The 24,484-nt window shown below is 40.1% G+C and overlaps 3 protein-coding genes across 3 annotated transcripts; all 3 read left to right on the forward strand.

Moving 5' to 3' along the window:
- The first annotated feature begins 85 nt into the window (after nt 1-85).
- Nucleotides 86-5,711, forward strand: uck2b (uridine-cytidine kinase 2b). The gene is made up of 7 exons (XM_058066779.1): nt 86-252; nt 1,943-2,102; nt 2,627-2,723; nt 2,873-3,015; nt 4,169-4,266; nt 4,340-4,388; nt 4,460-5,711. Exons 1-7 carry the CDS (start codon nt 148-150, stop codon nt 4,594-4,596), a joined length of 789 nt encoding a protein of 262 aa, XP_057922762.1. The 5' UTR covers nt 86-147; the 3' UTR covers nt 4,597-5,711.
- A 349-nt stretch (nt 5,712-6,060) lies between these two features.
- On the forward strand, nt 6,061-8,061 carry czib (CXXC motif containing zinc binding protein). Its single transcript, XM_058067586.1, has 8 exons — nt 6,061-6,123; nt 6,227-6,310; nt 6,434-6,490; nt 6,563-6,644; nt 6,719-6,750; nt 6,845-6,922; nt 7,643-7,708; nt 7,794-8,061. Exons 1-8 carry the CDS (start codon nt 6,118-6,120, stop codon nt 7,869-7,871), a joined length of 483 nt encoding a protein of 160 aa, XP_057923569.1. The 5' UTR covers nt 6,061-6,117; the 3' UTR covers nt 7,872-8,061.
- Nucleotides 8,062-8,520: 459 nt separating this feature from the next.
- scp2a (sterol carrier protein 2a) lies at nt 8,521-24,474 on the forward strand. Its single transcript, XM_058066567.1, has 16 exons — nt 8,521-8,662; nt 9,180-9,237; nt 9,340-9,411; nt 9,504-9,635; nt 9,727-9,791; nt 11,266-11,392; nt 11,462-11,525; nt 11,611-11,697; nt 11,788-11,938; nt 13,240-13,387; nt 14,518-14,625; nt 15,156-15,309; nt 16,468-16,564; nt 18,253-18,382; nt 20,375-20,454; nt 22,889-24,474. The coding sequence occupies exons 1-16, from the start codon at nt 8,609-8,611 to the stop codon at nt 22,982-22,984; spliced, it is 1,623 nt and encodes a 540-aa protein (XP_057922550.1). The 5' UTR covers nt 8,521-8,608; the 3' UTR covers nt 22,985-24,474.
- Nucleotides 24,475-24,484: the final 10 nt, after the last annotated feature.

Genomic DNA, 24,484 nt, shown 5'->3' on the forward strand with positions numbered 1-24,484 from the left:
TATAATAATTACAGGCGATTCAAAATAATCGACGATATATACATATTTTGGTAAATTTATTTTATATGTTAGCATTGTTCGTAAAAGTGGGAGGAGCTTCGTCGCAGTGATCTTGCAGCACAGCGGGCTCAGAAGCACATTGCAACTATGGCCGGCGACACTGAAACACACATACGGGACCGGGGCGAGAACACCAACGTAATACGACAACCTTTTCTCATCGGTGTCTCCGGAGGCACCGCCAGCGGAAAGGTTGGCATCCCCGCTTAATGAGTCGACGGGTTTAAAGCATTGTCATGCGGGGTTTTTGAGGTTAATCGTCGGTCCACTGCAGGCGGCTGCCGGTTGACCGCGTGGCTTTCTTGCCGCTTGATTGACAGCTCTTTCATTTGTTTAACCGCTTCGCCCCCGGTGCGATTGAACGGCATGTAGTGATTTTCACTTCTGTTCTTTCGCAATAACATTTACTTGGGATATTCACCATGAGTTCAACCTGACAACCGTTTTTGGTGGATAGCCATTATTTTAGCTAATGCTGGCTTCCAGGCCACATTCCATCACTCGCTAGCATAGCTGGCTATTCTAGACAATAGCTAGTGCTAGCTTGCAGGTTTTAGCTAGCACAGCCTTGTTTGTAAACAGTCCCATGTATCCCCCCATCCACTTGACGAGCATTATAATTTATCTTTAAAAACGAGGTATAATTTCATACGAAAATATAAATGCTTGTCTCCATTTTGTCTTTTAACTATCCACGAAAGTAGTATGTTGGCTATCGTATAGGAAGGCGTGACCCACATTATGGGCCAGCCAAGATTGCCGGTGCGCGTTCACGTCCCTTTGTTCTATATATAGACCAATATACCGTAAATACGTCAAACAAATAATCAAACTCACAAGTAACCCCTTAAAATCCCACATTAATATTTTTGCATCATGTACATGGACGAACCAGCGCCATTTTTTGTGAGAAAAGTCCCAAGTTCTATAGCCAATCAAATTTAATTAGTTTCAGATGAAGCACATTTATTTTACTTCCTGGTATGCTGGAGATACCAACGTGGTCTTCTGAAACACAGGGAAAACCAGTATGATTACATAAGTGTATGTCAATGAGGCAGTTTGGCATCTGGTGTTTTCTTAACCATGAAACTGGTTAAATACAGACACTCCCAGGGGCACAATACAACCTCGTTTATTGTGCTGTATGTTGTAATATGAGGTGAACTTTTTCCCTTTCATGCATGACTTGACACCAAACTTGCCTCTTGAAAATAAAACGGCAATGAGAATTTTGTGGCTGCTTCCCAGTGTGACATCATCGCTGCTGCTTTGATTGCATGATGTAATTTTAGCCTGCTTGTATGAAAGTGGGCGGCTTGATATTGCAGCAAGGCACTGCCTTGTTTTGATTTAAATCAATGATCCTTATTGCAGATGATTGACTAATATCCACTAAGTGTCAGGCAATCAAGTTCTCAGCTGATCCAAATAACTATTTAAAACGTAATAATGTTTTTTGGCGTTTGTAGAACTGCAATGTATCATACTGAAGGCAGCTAATGTGGGCAGTGCTAATCTTTTCAAACAAATATTACCTTGCATTAATTAAAAAAAAAAATCTGCATCTGAGTTAATCTTTTGGTTGTCAGGGAGCATCTGACATTTTTCTGGCTCCATTCGATGAAAACAAAAGCAGCACAGCCTCGTGCAGCCCGCAGAATGTCCTGTCAGCATTCACCCGATGACTTATTCAGTTGTGCCAGGTCAACGAGGACACGCAAGGTCTCCGACCGGGCAGTTTTCAACAACGGCAGGAACGGAAACTTCATGTACTCGCATCAGACTAATACATTTCTTTTTAAATCAAGCAAAAGTGCCTTATGGATGTGAAATTACAAATACGCACCCAAAAAAATATAACATTGACTTGTGTTTGCAGTCGTCGGTGTGTGAGAAGATCATGGAGCTGCTGGGCCAGAACAAGATCGACCACCACCAGAGGCAGGTGGCCATCCTCAGCCAGGACAGCTTTTACAAGGTGCTGACCCCCGACCAGAAAGCCAAGGCACTTAAGGGCCAGTACAACTTTGACCATCCAGGTAAACACGTATTTCACTGTTCTTTCTTAAGCATATGTTCACAGAAATTGGCTCATATATGTTATTTAGATAAAAATACCTACATTTGACAGTGTTTCCACAAGCTGTTTGGGCAGGGACAGTAATATATTTTTTAATTTGCATAACTGACCATGATTTATTAGCAAAATAAGAAATACATGAACTAGACCTGATGAGGGAAAACAGAGATGAACATGAAGAAACGCACATTAGAGGGCACAATCCCATATTTTCTCACTGTATATGCCTGGGAGAAAGTCCTTATCTTTTTTTTCCCTATACATTGCAGAAGTGCAGACTCCATTTTTGCAACGTCTTTAACTCCCTTATCATACAGTCAGCATGCCTTATGCCAGCGGCACCTGCTCTGAGACTGAACCAAACAGCTGGTGTAACGAGTTGCTGGGTTACCAAACGTGCTGCGGGATCCCCCACCCTCCACGTGTCCGTGTGCCTGGGTTAAGAAAAGCTGAGCATGTTTCCTTTCCTTGCTTGCCTTGCAGATGCCTTTGACAATGAACTGATCATGCAGACACTCAGACACATTCTGCAGGGGAAGACGGTCCAGATTCCAGTTTATGACTTCGTCACTCATTCCAGGTGAGCACACCTTGGCTGTTTCCCATATGTGCTTGTTTACCGCAATTGTGGGCGCCTCAGTTATGCCACGTGCAACTTGTATGGTGTGATTTTAATTGATTTACCTGAACAAAGACACAGAGGCCCGGAAATGTGTCTGTGTGTTTCAGGAAGGACGAGTTTATTACAGTGTATCCGGCTGACGTGGTCCTGTTTGAGGGCATCCTGATGTTCTACTCGCAGGAGATCCGGGACCTGTTTAAAATGAAGTTGTTTGTTGACACGGATCCAGACACCAGACTCTCTCGTAGAGGTGTGTGAAACCGACATCATGTACATGGGGGGGTGGTGGTTTCTAATGTAAATCTAATGTAATAATACAAAGTCACTTTTATTGAAAGTGTTTAGCTGAAATCTGGGTAGAACGTAAATTTTTCGGGAGGGGCTGTGAGCCTTGTGGCAAAAAATAGATATTTCATAGGTGTCAATTACTCACGAATGTTACCCACTGGCTCCAATCGTTGGAATGTAACTTTCATTATCTACTATACTTTAAAAGCGTGCTCAACCACAATCCTTTTTTAGTTTGACAGGAGCCAATGACGAGCCCCGAAAAAAAACACCCAAAGGGCTTGCCAACCCATTGGCAATTGCAGATCGTTATCACTCAATCTAACAGTCTGCCCCAGTGTCATCTTACATAGAACACTAAACTCATCACACAGTAACTTAACATCTGTAATAACAAATATACAAACAAGTATTTTAAAGTTTTCTCAAAACGCATTGCATCTGAGCAGAGCAGTTCGTTGGAGGAAATGCAGTATAGAAAATGGATGGATGGCGTTACGGTCCTGCCTCTGTCCACCAGAGGAGGCCAATGTCATTGCAGTGCCCCAACAGGCACTACTGAATAACTTGGTCCGATGCAATGCATCATTAGAGAAATAGCGTTTTGGTACATGTTTGTATATTTCATGGGTGTGATAGGTGTTAAGTTGCTGTGTGAAGAGTTTGTTTGTCAGATAACAAGTGTGTTGTATTGAGTGACACAGCAGTTCAACAATCGGTGGTAGGTTTGACGTAAAGTAGATGTCACAAGATTAGAATTTAGTCATATATGGGGGTGTTTTTTAGTTGGATATGATGCTAAACACTGAAGATAAGGACGTTTTTGTTTCTTTCGGCTTTTTCCTGATTACGGGTCTTTTGATTTGACATTTTTGGACTAAAATGTCAATACAGTCATACCAAATGTTCTAAAACTCCTAAACACGTGCTTGAAAAATCCAGAGTAATGATTTTAAAAAGATGTCTAATTATCTATAATGTCCTCCAGTCCGCTTTCATGTCATTTCCAGGTTGGCAAACAATACTATTCATGTACTGAATGAATCACTGTTGGGTTTAACCACACCCTACTGTGTGACTTATTTGTCCTTGCCGCGTGTTCTTTTTCTGCTCAGTTCTGAGAGACATCGGAGAGCGTGGGCGAGAGCTGGAACAAGTGCTGGCACAGTACATCACTTTTGTAAAACCGGCCTTTGAGGAGTTCTGCTTACCAGTATGTGACCTGACGTGGCCGCTTGTACTGTTCAGATTTTTGACCCCCTCCGTGTTTTGTTTCCCTCCACTAGACGAAGAAGTACGCTGATGTGATTATTCCACGAGGAGCAGATAATCTTGGTAAAGTCGCATATTGTGGATCCGCCTCCCTCTGTATCTTTTACCCGTTACCTCATTCACTCTTCCTCCAGTGGCCATCAACTTGATCGTCCAGCACATCCAAGACATTCTCAACGGCGGCCTGAGTAAGCGTCACAACGGCTGCACCAACGGTCACAGCACCCCGCGGCAGCGACGGACATCCGAATCCAGCAGCCGGCCGCATTGACCTCGCCGCACCTCTCTTCCCAGGGCGGAGAGGGGTGGGGGGGGTTTGGGTTGCCAGCGCTGTAAATAATGCCTTGTTTTGGCATCACTGTATTTAAGATGAGTGAGGGAAAAGAAAGATTTGCATAAAGAATCCAAATGCCTTTTTATTACTATGACTACTCCTTGATATTAGTTACATTCATTGTAATTGTTGAATTTTGGGGTTGGCATTTATGTCAGGAGGGTTAAAGAGGACGTGATGACCTTGGGGTTTAATGGACAACCATGCGTTTTCCTTGGAAGCTTATCTTTTGTTTCAATGTATCCCCTTCAGTTCATGCTGACGACAAATAAAAGAGGGGGAATGTTTGTTTTTTTTCTAATATATTACCATATGACATTAATATAATACTCTGATAAAACTTGAACCTCCAATATTTTTGGAGTGGTAAAATGTTTATTTGGATCAGTTGCGATCTAGAAGACAAGTTTGAAGAAATCCAAGTTGCACTTTTTGTTAGTTTGACAATCTTGGGATTTTTTTTTTTTAGTTTTTCAGTGTTCCCTTGTGTTGTGTATTGTTTAACACTACAGCATTTGTAACGTAACGTTGTTTGCAGCAGCAGAAACACTATATAACATGCACCTGACCTACATCTCTCCACTTATGCAAATGAACCAGTGTAATAATTTGGTATGGCTGTTAAAATTGGTCAAATGCTGTAAAATTGGATGCATTCCACACATTGCTCTATATAGTTGTATCCCAGGTTAAAAATATCAAGCTTAGCTTTAATTGGGAACTAACGTTGAGTAGGGTTGACGTATACTCAGGTTTGTAAAGGTCTTTTGCTCTGCAAACGTTGCTGCCACAGCAATATCTGTGGCCGTAAGCCACCAAGATCCACCACAATGCCTCCATGAAGTTGCCTCAGGTTAACGTGCACAGCAAGTATCCACGCCAGTTTCCGGGAGGACTTCCGGGTACAATAAAATAGCTTTGAAAGGTTTTTCTATTACGTGTTGTGTATTTATTTTGTATAATGCGACTGAATTATTTGTACGGTAAAACTTGAATATGTTCATTGTGAATGAATGACTGGATGGCATTGTTAAGTAGCCAATAAAATGATGTGGCCAAGTGTCTTTTGTGATTATTTTGATTGGCTATTTGTACAATCTACAGTGACGTATGCCCTTTTAAAGACAATCTATACACGGGGTGGCACAAGTATATGATTTTTACTGAAGCATTACGAGTAATCTTAGGTAAATACACCAACGTATTTAATGTGTTGACCAGCCAGACCGTTCATTACGTGAGTATAATCACGCATGCGCATTGGCGAGAATCAGATCATTTAATGTTGGTTTCAATATTTTTTTACACAATTGAAAAAAATATGTGAATAGTATATGTGAATAAAATATAACAAAACAATTATTTAATATCCTTTCATGTAAGAACGATTGTCACAAGTTCTTATTTTGTGAAGTCTGCAATTTACCGAGCGTCCCTGAAAGCGACAGGGAAGCCAAGATGGTGGTACGTAGAGCTTCTGCATGCCTCATTGTAAACATTGAAACAGCTGAACGAATAATGTCTACATTTACAGTTAACTGTATTTTCTTTGTCGTTCTCGCGACAGAAATTCGGGCTCCAGTTCAAAGCTACGCTGGAGAACCTAACCAATGTGAGACCAGTGGGTGACGACTTTCGCTGGTTTCTAAAGGTAGCATGTCTGTCAAGCTAGCATGCTTGCTTGCGAGATCAAAACACATACACGTATGTATAACGGCATTTTGTTTTCAACATAATAATCTACATTTTAGCCTTTTATTTGCTTTGCATTTAGCTCAAGTGTGGAAACTGTGGAGAGATTCCCGATAAATGGCAATATATAACCCAAGCGGTAAGAATGACAATAAATAGCTTGCTCAGTGATGTTATGTTAAAACTATTTGTATTTGTAATTAATGTTTAGGAAAGTACACCATTGAAAGGAGGAAGAGGAAGTGCCAGCATGGTGCAGAAGTGTAAACTTTGCTCCAGGGAAAACTCAATCGGTAAGAGCTCCTTGTTTTATGTCAATTTCTTCTATGTGCACACTTATAATAAAAATAAAGCTGTCCTCATACAGATATTCTGGGAGACACGATTACACCTTACAATGTAAGCGCACATTGAAATTCTTTTATAGTTGCTGATTTTCAAAAGCATGTCAGATTCAGTGCATTAACTAAATCTAATGTTCACATTGATCTAGGCTGAGGACAGTGAGCGGTTCAAGACAATGGTACAGTTTGAATGTCGAGGTATGGAGCCTGTTGACTTCCAGCCACAAGTAAGAACCAAATATTTTTGTTTTTATTAACTTAATTTGCATTTCTAACGGCACGACAACTCTCTATGCACGTATATAAGCACTCACACACAGATTTGGAACTTGAACTTGAGAAGGGCCTTTTGGAATTGCATTCTAAATCAATGCCAACAGGGGGCGACTCCACTACAATATTACCGAGACAAGAACTATTTCAATTGGTGTACCTAGTTACTCAATCAATAAATAAAAAGCAATGGATAAAAAGTGCCTTCTTTACCGGGGAATCTGTGAACCTTTCAGATTAGTATTGCAGTATTTCAACAAAATATGCCATATTGGCCAAAAATGTAGTAAAACAGACAAAAACCTATATATTACATATTCACAACATTCATTCATTCATTTTCTACTGCTTTTACTCACGAGGGTCGTGAGGGGTGCTGGAGCCTATCTTAGCTGTCTTTGGGCGAGAGGCGGGGTACACCCTGGACTGGTCGCCAGCCAATCACAGGGCACATATAGACAAACAACCATTCACACTCACATTCATACCTATAGACAATTTGGAGTCGCCAATTAACCTAGCATGTTTTTGGAATGTGGGAGGAAACCGGAGTACCCGGAGAAAACCCACGCATGCACTGGGAGAACATGCAAACTCCATACAGAGATGACCGAGGGTGGATATTCACAACATTTCCAATAAAATATATATTTTTCATTTTGCACCCACATCAGGCTGGCTTTGCTGCACATGGAGCAGAGTCTGGAACGCAGTTTCCTGAAATAACGCTACTAGAAAAAGTAAGTCATTCAACATTTTTGGAAAATCATTTTGGCAACTTTTGTAAATGTTCATAGATATTTACATTTGTGGTCCACATTTCAGGATTGGACAGACTATGATGAGAAAGTCAGCGAATCAGTGGGGATATATGAGGTCACACACCAGTTCATCAAGTGCTGATGTCACATGATCGGGCAAATGACCACTATGGCCGAGTGTCATCGGTGATGTTTCGGGGTGGATGGAAGCTGGAGTCTCACACCTTGGCTTAACAATAGGTGTGACAGGCATCAACATGAAATATGAACAACAATGGCTTTATTCAGTATGTTCACAGCTTTTTAAAAAAATATATAAAATAAAGTTGAGGAGGAACAAATACTGTTTTGGGGATTTTTATTGCACATGTGGTTGTCACACAAGATATGGCTATTCCACCTTTGACTGTAAGCAATATGTAGTATTTTATTCAATGATGTACTTCCTACATAGGTAATGTGTATACAGATAACTACTTGAAACTTTGTTACATGTATCTGCATAATAGAGCTTTTTTACAAGATAATGCTATACTTTGAACCGAAACTGCTTTGTTGAGGACTTAAAATAGCAGAGCACTCACTCTGTTGATTATTTACTGTAGTACTTTTGAATGACACTGACCAAAGCTGACAATTAAAATTAAATAAGCGTTATTTTGTGACTAGAATTACACTTATAACTAATTAAATCGAATAATAATAAAATTATTTAAAGAATGGAAACATGAGTAATAACAAACACTGAGTGACGCGTCATCTCCGGTCGTTTAATAGACGATCTTTCCCAAAGTCGTAACCGGAAGTGGTTCGTGACCTGACGTTCAATAGCAAATGCTAGTCACATTGTTGTTGTCCACCTCCTGACAGCGACTCACCATGGCTCCTCGGAATAAAAACAGGGTTTTTGTCATCGGAGTTGGTATGACAAAGGTAATTTAAGCCACCTAAAATATGTCTGCATGTTTCTATCTTTGAACATATGTCAGTAGCAGTATTAGCTGTGCGCGTCAGTTATGAAGACATCCAAGAAGTCGTCTCAAAGTGATTTAAGTCCTCAAAATTGTGTTGGAAGCTCTCTAAAATAATGTAATGAATTAATTTGATCAAACATAAATTCGTGCGTTGTGTTGACAACTGTTGCTGGACGTACGTCGACTACCAGTCCATAGTTCATGTCCAACACAAATACCTGAGCTGTGTTAAGGGTCATTTGGCAGCCGACTTTATGTCCTCTGAAGTTGTGTTCTGCGTTTGCAATTTAATATTTCTCCTGTAAATGTATTCTCTATGCATACAAAGTGCTACATGACTTGTGAGTGTATGTACATCAGAAGAAAATCTACACAATTTGAATGACATACATGTATTTCAATCTGTCACATTTCTAATTCAAAACAATACTACAAAACAATATAACATGTGGTGTTGATGTGTATTGTTGCTACAGTTTGACAAGCCTGGGGCCCGTGGTGACTATGACTACCCTGACATGGCCAAGGAAGCTGGTGCGTGACTTAACAGAATTCAGAATTTGGACATTGCTCTGACATTGCCACATAGTTGCAAGTCCACGTCCGATTGGATAATTATTCTGCATTCTGTTGTAGGTCAAAAGGCTCTTGCAGATGCAGGAATCCCGTATTCTGCAATAGAACAAGCCTGTGTGGGATATGTCTACGGTAATATTCATAATATTTTAGTCAAATGCAATGTTTTTAATATTTCCAGTCAATTATGAGTATGCTGCATCTCCTCTATGTTACCATCTCAGGGGACTCCACATGTGGGCAGAGGGCCATTTACCACAGCCTGGGCTTGACCGGCATCCCCATCACTAACGTCAATAACAACTGCTCCACGGGCTCCACGGCGCTCTTCATGGCCCGACAGCTGATTCAAGGAGGTGTGTTGAAGAAGAGGAACTCTGCTCATTTCCAGTCCTACCAGATGGAAAAAATCTTAGAGAAATCATCATCAATTGTCTGCCTTTACAGGTCTTTCAGATTGTGTACTTGCTCTTGGATTTGAGAAGATGGAGAGAGGCTCTTTGTCCTCCAAGGTGAAAACTAAAAAAAACACACATACTTTTGCACAACACAATATAAAACAACAATGGTCCTCCACCAAGGTGGAAAAAAAGTTGTGAGTCTTTACAATGATACATTTCAGTTGTTAAAAAAAAGGGCCAACATTTTGTCATAACAAAATACCACCAGCTGCTTATAATCATCTGCCTTGTCATTTCCAAGAAACTCTGATGCAGAAGCCTATTTCTGCTACCTTTCATGAAATTTCTCAACATGCATGCATTTTGTCCACTTCCAAGAGAGAGATTTCTGCAAATAAAAACAAAAAAAAAATCAAAACTGTAGACATATTAAAATTAATGTATTTGAGTGTGCAGATAGGCTTTCAGATAGCTTGTAGACATACTGTAAATTGTCACTACTACAGTTTTTGCTTTATTTTGCATACATTTCCTACTTTGACCCAATACTAGTATCTTGAAAACTATAGCCAATCTGCACTTCTGACGTACTTTTTCCTTATTAGTGACCAAAACCAAGAAAAATGTATTTTATTCCGCAAGCATTTTGCTTGTAAATCAATGATTTTGGATATTATTTAGTCAAGATGATTCATGCTGGCTCGATACATACATATATTCACCACAATATGTCAGTCGGTAGTGTTGAAGGTCCTTTAATTTGACAAGGCCAAGCACTGTTTGTGAAGCTACAAGTACTAATTTAAAAAAAATAATCAATTATGGATAGAAGGACAAATACTTTGCTCTGAAAAAATGCATTATGAAAAGAAAGCCGCACTCACTACATTTAGAGAGAAAAGCAGATTTATACATATATAAGCTGAACCGCACTATAAGCCACACTTGTCCACATCACAAAATGGCATATTGTGGTGCACACAAAAATACACGAGGACAAGGTAGCTCTTTGAAAGGAGCAAATAATGAGCTACGAAAAAACTCATCAAGCTTGAGAACCCATTGGAAATTGCAGGAGGCCATTACTCGGTAGTTTGGCTCACGCTGTCATCTTGCAAAGATCACTAAACTCATCACACAGCAACTCAACAACTATTAACTATAAACAACTATTTAAATATCTTTCCGTAATGCATTTTGTCCCAGCAAAATGAAATAAAAAAAATGGCTAAAAACGGGTAAAAATAATGGGTGTTAAGTTGCCGTGTGATGAATTTAGAGTTCTTTGTAGGAGGGCACTGAGAGTCAAACTTTTATGCTGATAGTCCACTTCAGCTTACATATTATAATTAGTTTGACAGCACTCAATGGACGGACTGATGCTCAAGAGCAATGGCAGAGTCCAAGGAATTAAGTGAAGATCTAAGAAGGAGATGTATGTGTAATGTGTAATTGGTGCACCTAGTTCTTGGTTTTAGAAATCAGAAATCTATCATTCATTATGACCTTCATGCATGTAATGAGTCTATGCAAACTTGTCTGCAACTGTATATAGCGAGAAACCACTCACATATTTCTCCTGTAGTACATGGATAGGACCAGTCCAATGGACAAGCACATGGAGGTGATGATAAACCGTTACGGCATGGCGGCAGCTCCGCCCGCTGCGCAGATGTTTGGCAACGCCGGCAGGGAGCACATGGAGAAATATGGTAATAGCTTAATTATAGAGGGAATTCATTTAAAATCAATTGTTGATTGCTCATCAGAGTCATTTCCAGGCACAAAGCCGGAGCACTTTGCCAAAATCGCCTGGAAAAACCACAAACATTCCACCAACAACCCGTAAGTTGCAATCAACCGACACACAACGTATTTCAGAGAGTTTCTGCTTCGGTGTTAAGCTAGGAATTTGTATTTGTGTGTGTAGTTATTCTCAATTCCAGGATGAGTACACGTTGGAGCAGGTGATGAAGTCAAGGAAGGTGTTTGAGTTCTTGACGTTGCTGCAGTGCTGGTGAGGCTCTCACTTCCATTTGCCCAGAAAAGCGTAGCTGAAACTAAATAAAACCATGATAGAATAAATCTTTTATTATTCTCCCATCAGCCCCACTTCGGATGGTGCCGGTGCTGCAGTTCTGGCCAGCGAGGACTTTGTCAGGGAGCACCGTCTGGAGAAGCAAGCAGTAGAGATCCTGGCCCAAGAGATGGTGACTGACCTGGCCACTACATTTGATGAAAACAGCTGCATTAAGATGGTGAGGAACGTTTTTGTGCAACACCTTTCATTTGTGGACTCCTGTTTGATTTGTGAGTCAAAAAAAATGCAAACAGCCATTGAACTGAAATATGCTGTTGATCATCTGATCAAAAGTTTAAGACAGGCACAATAATAATAATGACATCATACCAATAACACAGGCTACTGCTGTGGCCATAATCCAGCTAAAACTCAACTCTGAACCCCCAACGTCACTTCCTGTCCTGCCCGGAACACATTTGTCACAACAATTGATTATTTTCTCTGATTATATCTACCATATTGGTTAGTATGAGTGTAAAGATTACTATAGGGGTGTTATTTCATATCTAAGGGGCTCTAATAATGTTACAACACATAAGGTAGTAAACAGATTTTCTGTGCTCTACTCTACTCTAATTTATAAATTAGGAGTCCATTCATTCATTCATTCATTCTCTAGTCGCGGGGGTATGCTTTTGAGGAGAGAGGCGGGGTACACCCTGAACTGGTCGCCAGCCAATCACAGGGCACATATAGACAAACAACCATTCACACTCACGTTCATACCTATGGACAATTTGGAGTCACCAATTACGCTAACAGGATGTACTTTATCTAATAAGGAGTTCTTCTTCAGGCTGCACGGCGGTCGAGTGGTTAGTGCGCAGACCTCACAGCTAGGAGACCCTAGTTCAATCCCACCCTCGGCCATCTCTGTGTGGAGTTTGCATGTTCTCCCCGTGCATCCGGGTACTCCGGTTTCCTCCCACATTCCAAAAACATGCTAGGTTAATTGGCGACTCCAAATTGTCCATAGGTATGAATGTGAGTGAATCAATGATTCACTCACATGAGTGAATATGAGTGAATGGTTGTTTGTCTATATGTGCCCTGTGATTGGCTGGCCACCAGTCCAGGGTGTACCCCGCCTCTCGCCCGAAGACAACTGGGATAGGCCCCAGCATCCCCCGAAACCCTCATGAGGATAAGCGGTAGGAAATGAATCAATGAGTTCTACTTTACAGAAATTCACTTATCACGGTTGGATCTGAAACTAATTAACCGAGTAACCAGTTACACAATATTTTGCTAAAAACTGCAGTATCTGAGCAGGAAGAGGTTAGGATTTGAACACTTGTACGAGGCACATTGACTTTTATTGCCATTTACTGTACCTCCCAATGCGTTAACAACCTTTACGTAAAGTAACTTGTAAAGCTAAGGGATGCTAGATTAGATTTTGTATGGTTTTGGCTAAGGTTGGCATGATCATAAATGTATTAGCTGTCAACACACCACTTCCTGTCTGCTTTTCAGGTGGGTTACGACATGTCACGGGTCGCTGCCAAAAAGTGTTTTGAAGCTGCAGGTCTGAAGCCCGCTGATGTCGATGTGGTGGAGCTGCACGACTGCTTTTCAGCCAACGAGCTTATTACCTATGAGGCTCTGGGACTGTGCGCCGAAGGTACTATTTATTTAATATAATGAGGGCTTGTTTGTGTAAATGCAAGTGACCGCTGGTTTTAATAATGTGCTCATTGCCAGGTCAGTAATTCTCCAGAGGGGGTCATTGCGAATGTAATTAGCCATCAAGCTATGACGAGCAAGTCGTCATCACTCTTGCGCTGATATCATTATCGTCAGAAAACCGATATGAACCAATATGTAATTTTTAAGCAAATATCGGACGTCATTATTATTAGCAATGTCACAAGCATTTTTGGTTGCTCTGGTAGTGTACGCTCAACATCAGGCAGTCAGAAAAGGATTTTAAAGAATAATTGTGATGCCCTCGATACTTTGACATGTTCATGTAAGCGTGTGTTTCATCTGCTCGTCTCGGAGCCTCTTTGTGGAGTCGGGGCTACTTGTGAGTGGATAGAGTGTTAGCAGTTAGCCTCGTCAAGGTATACGGTAACATTGATGACGGCACAGAAGCAATGGTTTTTGAGACAAATGCCACAGCAGATGGGCTGTCAGCTGTGTGGGAGTATTTCGGTTTTAAACTGAATCAACAAGGTTAGCGCATGAATGCAGACGACCCGACAAGAACAGAAAAAACAAACTACTGGTGGAGGTGTCTTGGGCGGCGAAGCCTCTATCCTGACAGTCAACGCTTATTGAGGTGTTTGGTCGACAAAGTAAAAGTAATCAAAATGGTGCACGCTCACAGACGGTGTCGCTCGCTACATTGTAAAAGATAATACAACCATCCAATACGGTTTTATGGCATAAATTAATTAATTAATTCATTCATTTTCTACCGCTTTTCCTCACGAGGGTCGCGGGGGGATGCTGGAGCCTATCCCAGCTATCTTCGGGCGAGAGGCGGGGTACACCCTGGACTGGCACATATAGACAAACAACCATTCACACTCACATTGATACCTATGGGTAATTTGGAGTCGCCAATTAACCTAGCATGTTTTTGGAATGTGGGAGGAATATGGCATAAATATTGAACACAAAAAAAATCATATTACTAGGTACCAGCATAATTGGTGTAAATCAGCAAATTCATGTATATAATTACAGCTGCAAATGACATTCAGGCTCTCTTAATTGATTGGTCATGCGATTGTTGTCTCTCAACAGGTAAAGGAGCAGAACTGATTGACAGAGGAGACAACACCTATGGTGGCAAGTTTGTGATCAACCCCAGTGGCGGCCTCATCTCCAAAGGACATCCTTTAGGGGCTACTGGTAATCACATTTTTAAAAAAATCGACAGATAATCAAAAAGACCATATCATATTTGTTAAGCAGTACATACAATGTCCACTAGGAGGAATGTGTCCCATGTGACAGGAGCTTTACATGTATGTCGGTGCCTTCCCTGTGGAGTCTAAGAGTTGTAGAGTTGGATGTCAGTTTTTGTTTAATTTAGTTTGCTGTCAAATGAAGAAAAAACACTAATTTTTGTTTCTTTCTCTTAATGCAGGGATGTTTTCCCCTACAGCATAAAAGTGTCATTCATAGCTTACACTGATATAGATCCATAACATATAAAATCCAACAGTGCAAAATGTAAATTCTTACAATTTTTCATTTGGCCTTCAAAGGTTGATCAGGAGAGCTTATAATAAGACTCAGCATATATTAGACACAGTGATTCAGCATTCTTGTTAACATGTTATGAATGTTATTATAATTGATGGCCCTAAATGGCAAAAACAGAACATGTTTGAATGTGAATGTGCATTCATCCTAATATTCACAATGTTGTGCCTCAGGTTTGGCTCAGTGTGCTGAGCTCTGCTGGCAGCTCAGAGGTCAGGCCGGCAGGAGGCAAGTTCCTGGGGCTAAAGTGGCCTTGCAGCACAACATTGGCTTAGGAGGAGCTGTGGTTGTCACTCTTTACGGGATGGGATTCACACAGGATCTGAGGTATCCAATCTGTCCTTAACAGCGTGATCGTATGTCAATATGGACACAGGACACAACAATTTGATATACTTACTAGACAATTTCATGAACTCATGGAGCTCAAATCAGCAGAAGGCGAGAAGTGGCAACGGTATTGGTTCTCAAAGCACAACTTACACTTCGGAAGCATGCTATTTGAGCATCATTGTCTTGGTAATGGCAGAATTTTGATGCAGCATTTGTATTGGACCAGTCTCTCTCTTTCTCTCTTTCTCTCTCTTTTTCTCTCTCTTTCTCTCTCTCTTTCTCTCTCTCTTTCTCTCTCTCTTTGTCTCTCTCTTTGTCTCTCTCTTTCTCTCTCTCGCTTTCTCTCTCTCGCTTTCTCTCTCTCGCTTTCTCTCTCTCGCTTTCTCTCTCTCTCTCTTTCTTTCTCTCTCTTTCCTTCTCTCTCCTCTCTTTCTTTCTCTCTCTTTCCTTCTCTCGTTCGCTCTCTCTTTCTCTCTCTCTTTCTCTCTCTCTTTCTCTCTCTCTTTCTCTCTCTCTTTCTCTCCTTCTCTCTCTTTCTCTTTCTCGCTCTCTCGCTCTCTCGCTCTCTCGCTCTCTCGCTCTTTCTCTCTTTCTCTCTTTCTCTCTTTTTCTCTCTCTTTCTCTTTTTCTCTCTCTTTTTCTCTCTCTCTCTCTTTCTCTCTTTCTCTTTTTCTCTTTCTCTCTCTCTCTCACTTTTTCTCTCTTTCTTTCTTTTTCTCTCTTTCTCTTTCTCTCTTTCTCTCTTTCTACCTCTCTCTCTCTCTTTCTCTCTTTCTCTCTCTTTCTCTCTTTAACCGCTTATCCTCACGAGGGTCACGGAGGGTGCTGGAGCCTATCCCAGCTGTGGCCAGCCAATCATAGGGCACAAATAGACAAACAACCATTCACACTCACATTCATACCTATGGACAATTTGGAGTCGCCAATTAACCTAGCATGTTTTTGGAATGTGGGAGGAAACCGGAGTACCCGGAGAAAACCCACGCATGCACGGGGAGAACATGCAAACTCCACACAGAGATGGCCGAGGGTGGAATTGAACCCTGGTCTCCTAGCTGTGAGGTCTGCGTGTTAACATACGATTACAATATCACTTGGTCACTAAAATGGTTTAGGATACTGTATGACAGCTGCTGTTTTTGCCTCTCTCAGGGCCCATGTCAGAGCAGTATCCACAAGTGCCAGCCACAGTTTAGAGGGCTTTAAATCGTACCCCGTCTTCAAGGAGCTTGAGAAACACCTACAGAAGGTATAGTGCTTTTTGTTTTTTTTTTTATTATGCTTTGATTTTTCTACTTATAACATATTCCCATTGCAGGATGCATTCAATGAATAAATGCATTCATAAAAACACATGCTTCTTATTTCATGTATGGAATTGTGATATCTTTTTTCCTCGCTCTGCACATGATTCTTGTCTTATCCTTGGATTATTCAGAAATACTCAGCCTTAGCCCTTATCTAACATTGTGAAAGATTCAATCTAGGAAGTTCATTATAATTTATCAGCCATCATGGCGTGAGCACCTCCAAATGCCAGTGCTTTCATCCATTATTTTGAATGTTGAAGAAGCAAAGATTGATACTGAATGAATGGTATAAGAGTGTTGTTGTGGTATATATTTGTGCATTCAGAATGCCATTAATAAAACAAGACAAGCAGAGTGCAGACCTTTGTCAAGCACCATAGTTCCCATATATTGTGACTCACACCAAAATAATAAACCTACATTTTTTTGGGATCATAATTTATATTAAAGTTCATATCGGGGTGTCCAAACTTCCTGACGTCCTGATTGGCAAAGTGAGAAGTTCTTCTTCATGATTGGTTGTAGACAATTAGATAGATTAGATAGATAGATAAATAGCTAGACTTCCTTTGTCATTGCACAATAACAGCAGTGAAATTGCCAACGAAATGTCGTTGCCTGGCTCCCGTGTAATAATAAATAATAATAATAATGTGGAGAATAAATAGATGACATCAAATATGAACAACAATCTACAGCGTAAACAGTAATTTGTACAAATAATTTAAATAATTTGAATATTTTTTTAAATATTAAACAATAATCATTGTAATAATAAATAATAATAATTTTATTAATAAATAATAATTGTCAGTCCTATTGTATTCATCTTTGTGAGCTGCTTGCCAACCACCAATAAACAATAGAAGAAGATAACTGTGTGACTCTGAACACTGTATGTTTGCAAGTTTTCTCCCTGACCAAACCCACAATGTCGATGAAACGTTCTGTGCTCAAAATACAGTGGAACCATCCAACCATCGTACTAGAGGTTGGACTTCTGGACATGCTGAAGGGCGGTCGAAATCGTGGTTGTAAGGCACCGTTATTGAATAAATAAATCTTAGGAGGAAAATAGCACGACATCAGCGATATGTTTTAACAAGGACACAAAAACTCTACAGTGGAGGCAGGGTCAATAGAGTGAAATACGCGTCAACCACATAGTTTGATCATTAAAAAGAGAGAAATCTGAGAAAATGTTAATGTCTGTCTAAGAAAAGTGTATAAAGTGTATGGTGAGGGGTTTTACTGCATTAAAACATATATAATGAAAAAATGGATTTCACTTATTGCGGACTGTTTTGGGAACCTAACCCCCGCGGTAAAGGAGGGAACACTATTACAGACAAAGCATCTAAAAAAAGCTGTTATGTAGTTTCGGTAGTTGATGTGCTCCATTTGAGCAAAAACCACAGTGTTTGTTGTACATGACGTGTCTAGCAGCAGGTGACCAATGTTTGATTAGCGCTTCAGAGTCTATGTCACGAAGCTGCCGTGTCCACTAAGATGCGGTATTGTCACGTTAGTTGTGGCATTTGGCATTGATTTTATTGTTGTGATCATCACCATTATTTTGATGGTTTGTTTTGTACAGCTTGAAAATACTTTTTTTTTCCTCCTGCAGGAAGGAGCGCAGCTTGTTAAGAAGATTGGAGGAGTATTTGCTTTTCAAGTGAAAGACAGCCCCGGTGGAAAGGAGGCGACTTGGGTTGTGGATGTGAAAAACGGAAATGGCTCCGTCACCAATGAACCAGGTATTTAAACTCATTTTCATTTTTTGCCTCAAAAGTAAAGTAAAGAAAAGATAGAGGAGATTTTTCCATTTCCGTTTCTTCACAACTAACGAGAGTTAAGAGGGTTCAAAGAGGGTTTATTGTCAACATTTACATGAGGACAAAATTAGTCAGATCCCGGCAACAAGGTACATCAAGCTGTACAGTACAGTCCGTCCCCTCACATTCACGATTCAGTATGCATAGCCACACAAATTTACGTTAACTGTACAGCATACACCCACACGTTTTTCAACCGTTGAAATTTTTCCCTTTTGCGGTCCTTGAATGCACCATAATTATGTCCTGTGACTGGATACACTGCAACTCCATCTGTTATTATGTACAGTCATGGAAAAAATGATTACACCAATTTCTTGAAGGTACATTTCTTTGGACAAATATAATGATGATATCAAATATAACTTAAGAGTTTAATAAGAGCCGATATCTTGATTACATCAGAAACAACGGCAATGCACTGCCGAAAAATGCAATTATATTATTATATTTGTCCAAATAAATTTACCTTGAGGACATTAGGGATGGGGGCTGCACGGCGGTTGAATGGTTAGCGCGCAAACCTCACAGCTAGGAGACCACGATTCAATTCCACCCTTGGCCATCTCTGTGTAGAGTTTGCATGTTCTCCTTGTGCATGCGTGGGTTTTCTCCAGGTATTCTGGTTTCCTCCCACATTCCAAAAACATGCTAGGTTAATTGGCGACTCCAAATTGTCCATAGGTATGAATGTGAGTGTGAATGGTTGTTTGTCTATATGTGCCCTGTGATTGGCTGGCCACCAGTCCAGAGTGTACCCCGCCTTTCGTCCGAAGACAACTGGGATGGGCTCCAGCACCCCCGCGACCCTTGTGAGGAAAAGCGGTAGAAAATGAATGAATGGATTTTTTAATGCAGATATTGGTTAACAGACATCCCTAGTTTTAATGCTTGCTTGGTTTGAATAAGGGGTTCCAGGTTGATATTATTTGAGAATTGTGATAAAAGAGAGAAGGACAGCATCACTTTTATTGCAAATGTTGATGTGAAATTGGAGGGAACGTCAACATCAAGCCAGTGGGAGGTTCTGAAGGGGTAGGAACGAGCCACATGTTCCAAGTAGACATTTTTACTCATGTTTCGCCCTTCATTGGTAGGCATGGAACGTAACGGTGAAAAGGATCTACTTTTTAAAAAAAAAAAAAAAGAAGCATAGAATATGTATCATATAGAATTAGATTTTTATGAGCATGATTAATCAACAATGAATTGCACACAACAGATGCAATTGTTAACAATTAAACAATAGAATATGCTCATCCATAGTCAATGGCTCTCATATTCGAGTTCACAGACCTTCATAAACATTTGATTCCTCTGATGGGTTGTGTATCGATCACAAGGCACACACAAACAAACATTTACACTCACATTTGAACTGATGTAGCAGGGGTGGGCAAGCCAAGCAAAGTAATCCGGCACACAGGGCATTTAACCTACCTGCTGCACCATTTGGGTATAAATACATTCCATTCACAGGACCCACGCAAAAAAAACAAAAAACATATTGCTGCAAGGCATGCTGGGTATCTTATTGGAGTGTTTCTGCCAACATTTTGTTGTGTTTGTCGCATTTTTGCTTGATTGTAGAATATTTTGAGGAGGTCGTCAGAGAAGTAAACAAGGAGGAGTTAGCATACACTTGATATCCAATTCCCAGCATGCCTTGCAGGCATTTGGAAATAACAGTTTTATGTTATGTGTGGTGTTTAGCTCTTAGTTGTTGTATCATCCACTTAGATGTAGTAGTTGATTTGTGATGTGTTAACTTGCTGTTGTATTTTTGAGTGTCGTTCTGTTTCATGACCATCTATATATAGACGGACCCTTTTTAACCCAAATTTGGCCCGCAAGTCCAAACGTTTACAGTCTCCAATTAACCAAACATCTCTAACTGAGCGATATTGCTTGTAGGCACAAAGGCCGACTGTACCCTCTCCATGAATGATAAGGATCTTCTGGATCTGATGACCGGAAAATTGAACCCACAAACGGTATGTGCCACCACATGTTTTGCCGATGATGTGCTTTTTCACAGAAATTGTCCGTGGCTGATCCCTAGTTTTATGGGATAACTGCAGGGGGTTAACATAGAAAGCTATTGGGCTAACTAGTTAGCCTCTCCAATGTACTTATTCTATAATTAATGTGTTTCAAATGGAATGGGAGGGCAAACAAAGAGCTAAAAACTTACCACTTCCACATGGAATGAGAGGGGAACCCTTTTTTCCCACTTGATAGTATGAAGTCTCCATGCAGTGTAAAAGGTAATGTAATCTAACGTCATGTCTCATAACATTACCGATGCCGAGTGACCACAATATTTTTTTGTCAGTCTTACCAGTCGGCTCTAGTCCTAGAGGTCTGAATACTTTTGTACATAAACTGAAATCTGAGAAAGAACGGCATTGAAAATATATGATAGTGGTGACTTTTGCGTTTCATCATCGGAACAAAAGACCTGGCAGTTATCCAGAACAAATAATACAGTAAGGCAGCATATTTCCACAACTACATGTGCTTTTTTTTAGCCTGTTTTATACAGAACATAAGATATAACATAAGATAACATCAGGGAAGAAATTATGTTTTGTACAAGCAGCACAAAAGATGCTATGGAGAGTGGGAGAAAAACAATAGACAAGACTCACTTTTATTCATGTATACCTACACATGTAACATACACTAATAATAGAAAATGCATGTAACGGCAACACTGGGGGAAGAAAATCATACTTTCAATTGAGGTCCTGACCTTCAAACTATACAAAGCCTTGGGTTTTTATAGTATTCACAGAGCTCAACATAAAGAGAGGCTCTTCAATATTTTACGTCTTCTTATCTTTTCAAGTAAGCGTGGAACATTTTCATTGCCAAAAAAAAATCTCCACACATCTGTCAACTTCAGATTCACCAATTTTGGATTTATTTACAGACAAAAAACATTCTCATGACAAGTTGCTCAGCTCAACAGGGTTTAGTTCCCTCGGCCTCTGTTCCCCCTTATCTGTTCTTTGGGAAGCTTGGAAAATGTAACAGTGGTGAACCTTCCCAGGAGTGTCCGGCCAACCAAAATTAACCCAAGAGTGCAGCAACGCCTCATCCAAGAGGTCACAAAAGACCCCACATAAACATTTAAAAAAATGTAGGTCTCACTTGCCTCAGTTAAGGTCAGTGTTCATGACTCCACCATAACAAAGACACTGGGCAAAAACGGCCTGCATGACAGAGTTCCAAGACCAAAACCACTACTGAACAAAAAGAACATCTTGAAGATCCCCAAGACATTTGGGAAAAGGTTTGACGAGACAAAAGTTGAACTTTCTGGAAGTTGTGCATCCCATTACATCTGGCATAAAAGGATAAAAAAATAATGTCATGTCAACAGTAAAATATGGTGGTGGTAGTGTGATGGTCTGAGCCTGTTTTGCTGCTTCAGGACCTGGAAGACTTGCTGTAATAAATGGAGGCATGAATTCTCCCGAAGGAGAATGTCCGGCCATCTGTTGGTGACCTCAAGCTGAAACCAACTTGGGTTCTTCAGCAGGACAATGATCCAAAACACACCAGCAAGTCCACCTCTGAATGGCTGAAAAATAAAAACAAATGAAGACTTTGGAGTGGCCTAGTCAAAGTCTTGACCTGAATCCTATTGAGATGCTGTGGCATGACCTTAAAAAGGTACTTCATGCTGGAAAAGCCTCCAATGTGGCTGAATGACAACAATTCTGCAAAGATGAGTGGGCCAAAATTCCTCCACAGCCCTATAAGAGACTCATTGCAAGTTATCACAAACGGCTTGTGGGTGGCCCAACCAGTTATTAGGGTTGGGGGGGCAATCTCTTTTTCCACACAGGGCTATGTAGGTTTGGATTTTTTTTCCTCCCTTAATTATAAAAAGTTAAATTTAAGAACGGCATTTTGTGTTCAGTTGTGTTGTCATCGACTAATACTTGATCTGAGTGTGACAAACATGCAAAAAATAAGAAATCAGGAAGTGAGCACAAACTGGGGGCTCCCTGGAAGATACACTGATATATATAATGTGTCATACGACCAATATTATGTAATGTATATATGTATATATTTAATACATCCCTTCAAAGCAATCCCAGCTTTTGAAAGCTGTGGCTTTGTTTTCTTATCAGTGTTGGAGGCAGCTCGCAAACCGCCTCTGCAATTAATGTAAATAGGTGTGGTGTGCTTGGTTCACTAACAAAAGCTCCACTCGCATGATTTTGTTTTAACGCTAAATGTCTTCTCCTAATGGACTACGTTTGGAGCACTTCCATCACCACTCTTTGGCATGATTGTTTGGTCCACTTGGAGACATTATGTTAAAAGATTTTATAATATATTTTATGTTTTTCAAGTCATTTGCAGATGAAGATAATGGATCACAGCTGCTTTGCATTTATTTCTCCTTAGGCATTTTTCAAAGGAAAACTGAAGATCACTGGAAACATGGGCATGGCGATGAAGCTGCAGAGTCTTCAGATCTCACCAGGAAGAGCCAAGCTGTGATCACAGATGAGATTCTCGCCTTGGAATTAGTTTTTTTTCAGGACACCAGTACTGATCAGCTGCAGTGTCACTGGCCCTGCATTGCTGTGTTGGAGACACAAAAAATAGATTTTTCTAGTTATTTCAGCCATTTTTGCCTTTTATTTGCACCAGCGTTGCTTCTGTTGTACTGTAAAATGAAGATGTTCATATATAAATCATCTACAAAGTCTCACACCCACATTGCTGTTCATGAATATGGAGATTCAATACGCTCGGTATGATCACAAGCTATGCGAGGGAAGGCTGAAACAACATAGCGAATAAGTCAAATAACTGAAATAATACTGTAGCATGTGGTACCATCATGGTGAGAAGCTGAAGTTGTTAAGTTGTCGTAGCTCTTTTTGGGGTTTTAATGATTTCTCTAGACAAGTTTTGGAGTGAATTCAGGATTTTTTCCGTTATTTACCAAATTTATCATACCTGCATTGAACAGTTCCCACATTGAAAAGCGAGTGTTTTTATTATGTTCAAAACTTGGATTTCAGGAAATTAAAAACATACCTTCCGTAATGCTTAAAAACAACATTTAATCATAAAATCATTTTGTTTATGCCTTTTTCTGGTCTTTAGTAATCAGCAGTAGAACATAGATATGTTCTGGGAAAATATCAGCTCCCAACTAAAATAAACGGAGAATACCAGCTCTTTGTAAAAAGATACATTTCAAGCATAACTTTCACTAACACATACATTTTTTACAAAAGGGGCCTCCACTTGTTTATTCAGGAACAGTTTAACAAATGACCCAACATTACCACAAGTTACCACTGCAGGCTTATATAAGCGGTACTGTTCACACTTAAGGAATTTAGCAAAACATCTTAAGAAAGCACAACTGTTAAACAACCTCGGGTTAAGTTGACCTCTTTTTTTCTACAATTAGGGATTTTTTTCTCACAGGGATTAATTCCACAATAGTATTCCCATTTTTGGGGGTCACCAAACCCCCAAAACAAATGAAAGTATCCTTTGTTGATATCTGTCTGTCTGTGTCAGGTGAACATTGTTGTTTCTTGAATCGAGTTCATGAATATTCCAATAAGCCAATCTCGCACTCGCTTGCTATCACAAATCAGTGATGATGAACATTTTGTCATTCAATTCCTGCTTCAGCTTTCTCGCAACGTGCTTCCAGGAACAGTGTTATTTAGCAGCTGATAGTATATTGTCTGGTGTCCACACAAGTACAACAAAAATAACATGGTGCAGATCTACATAATTGGGTAATCACATACTCATTTCAGCCTTATAGTTCATTAGAATTTTAATAAAGTAAGTACACTAATTTCCTTTGTTTTTCTCTGAGTAATTTAATTATGAGCTGAACCAGTAGAGCACAATATCTCCACTGATCTCACTGGCCTGTTCTTTTCTGAGGAATTATCGTTGCTTCCCAGGATTCAAACATGTAATAGCTCATTGAGTTAATAAACCGTTATGATTCATTTGAATTGC

Source organism: Doryrhamphus excisus, chromosome 3 (genome assembly GCF_030265055.1).
Source record: "Doryrhamphus excisus isolate RoL2022-K1 chromosome 3, RoL_Dexc_1.0, whole genome shotgun sequence".
Taxonomy (NCBI): Eukaryota; Metazoa; Chordata; class Actinopteri; order Syngnathiformes; family Syngnathidae; genus Doryrhamphus; species Doryrhamphus excisus.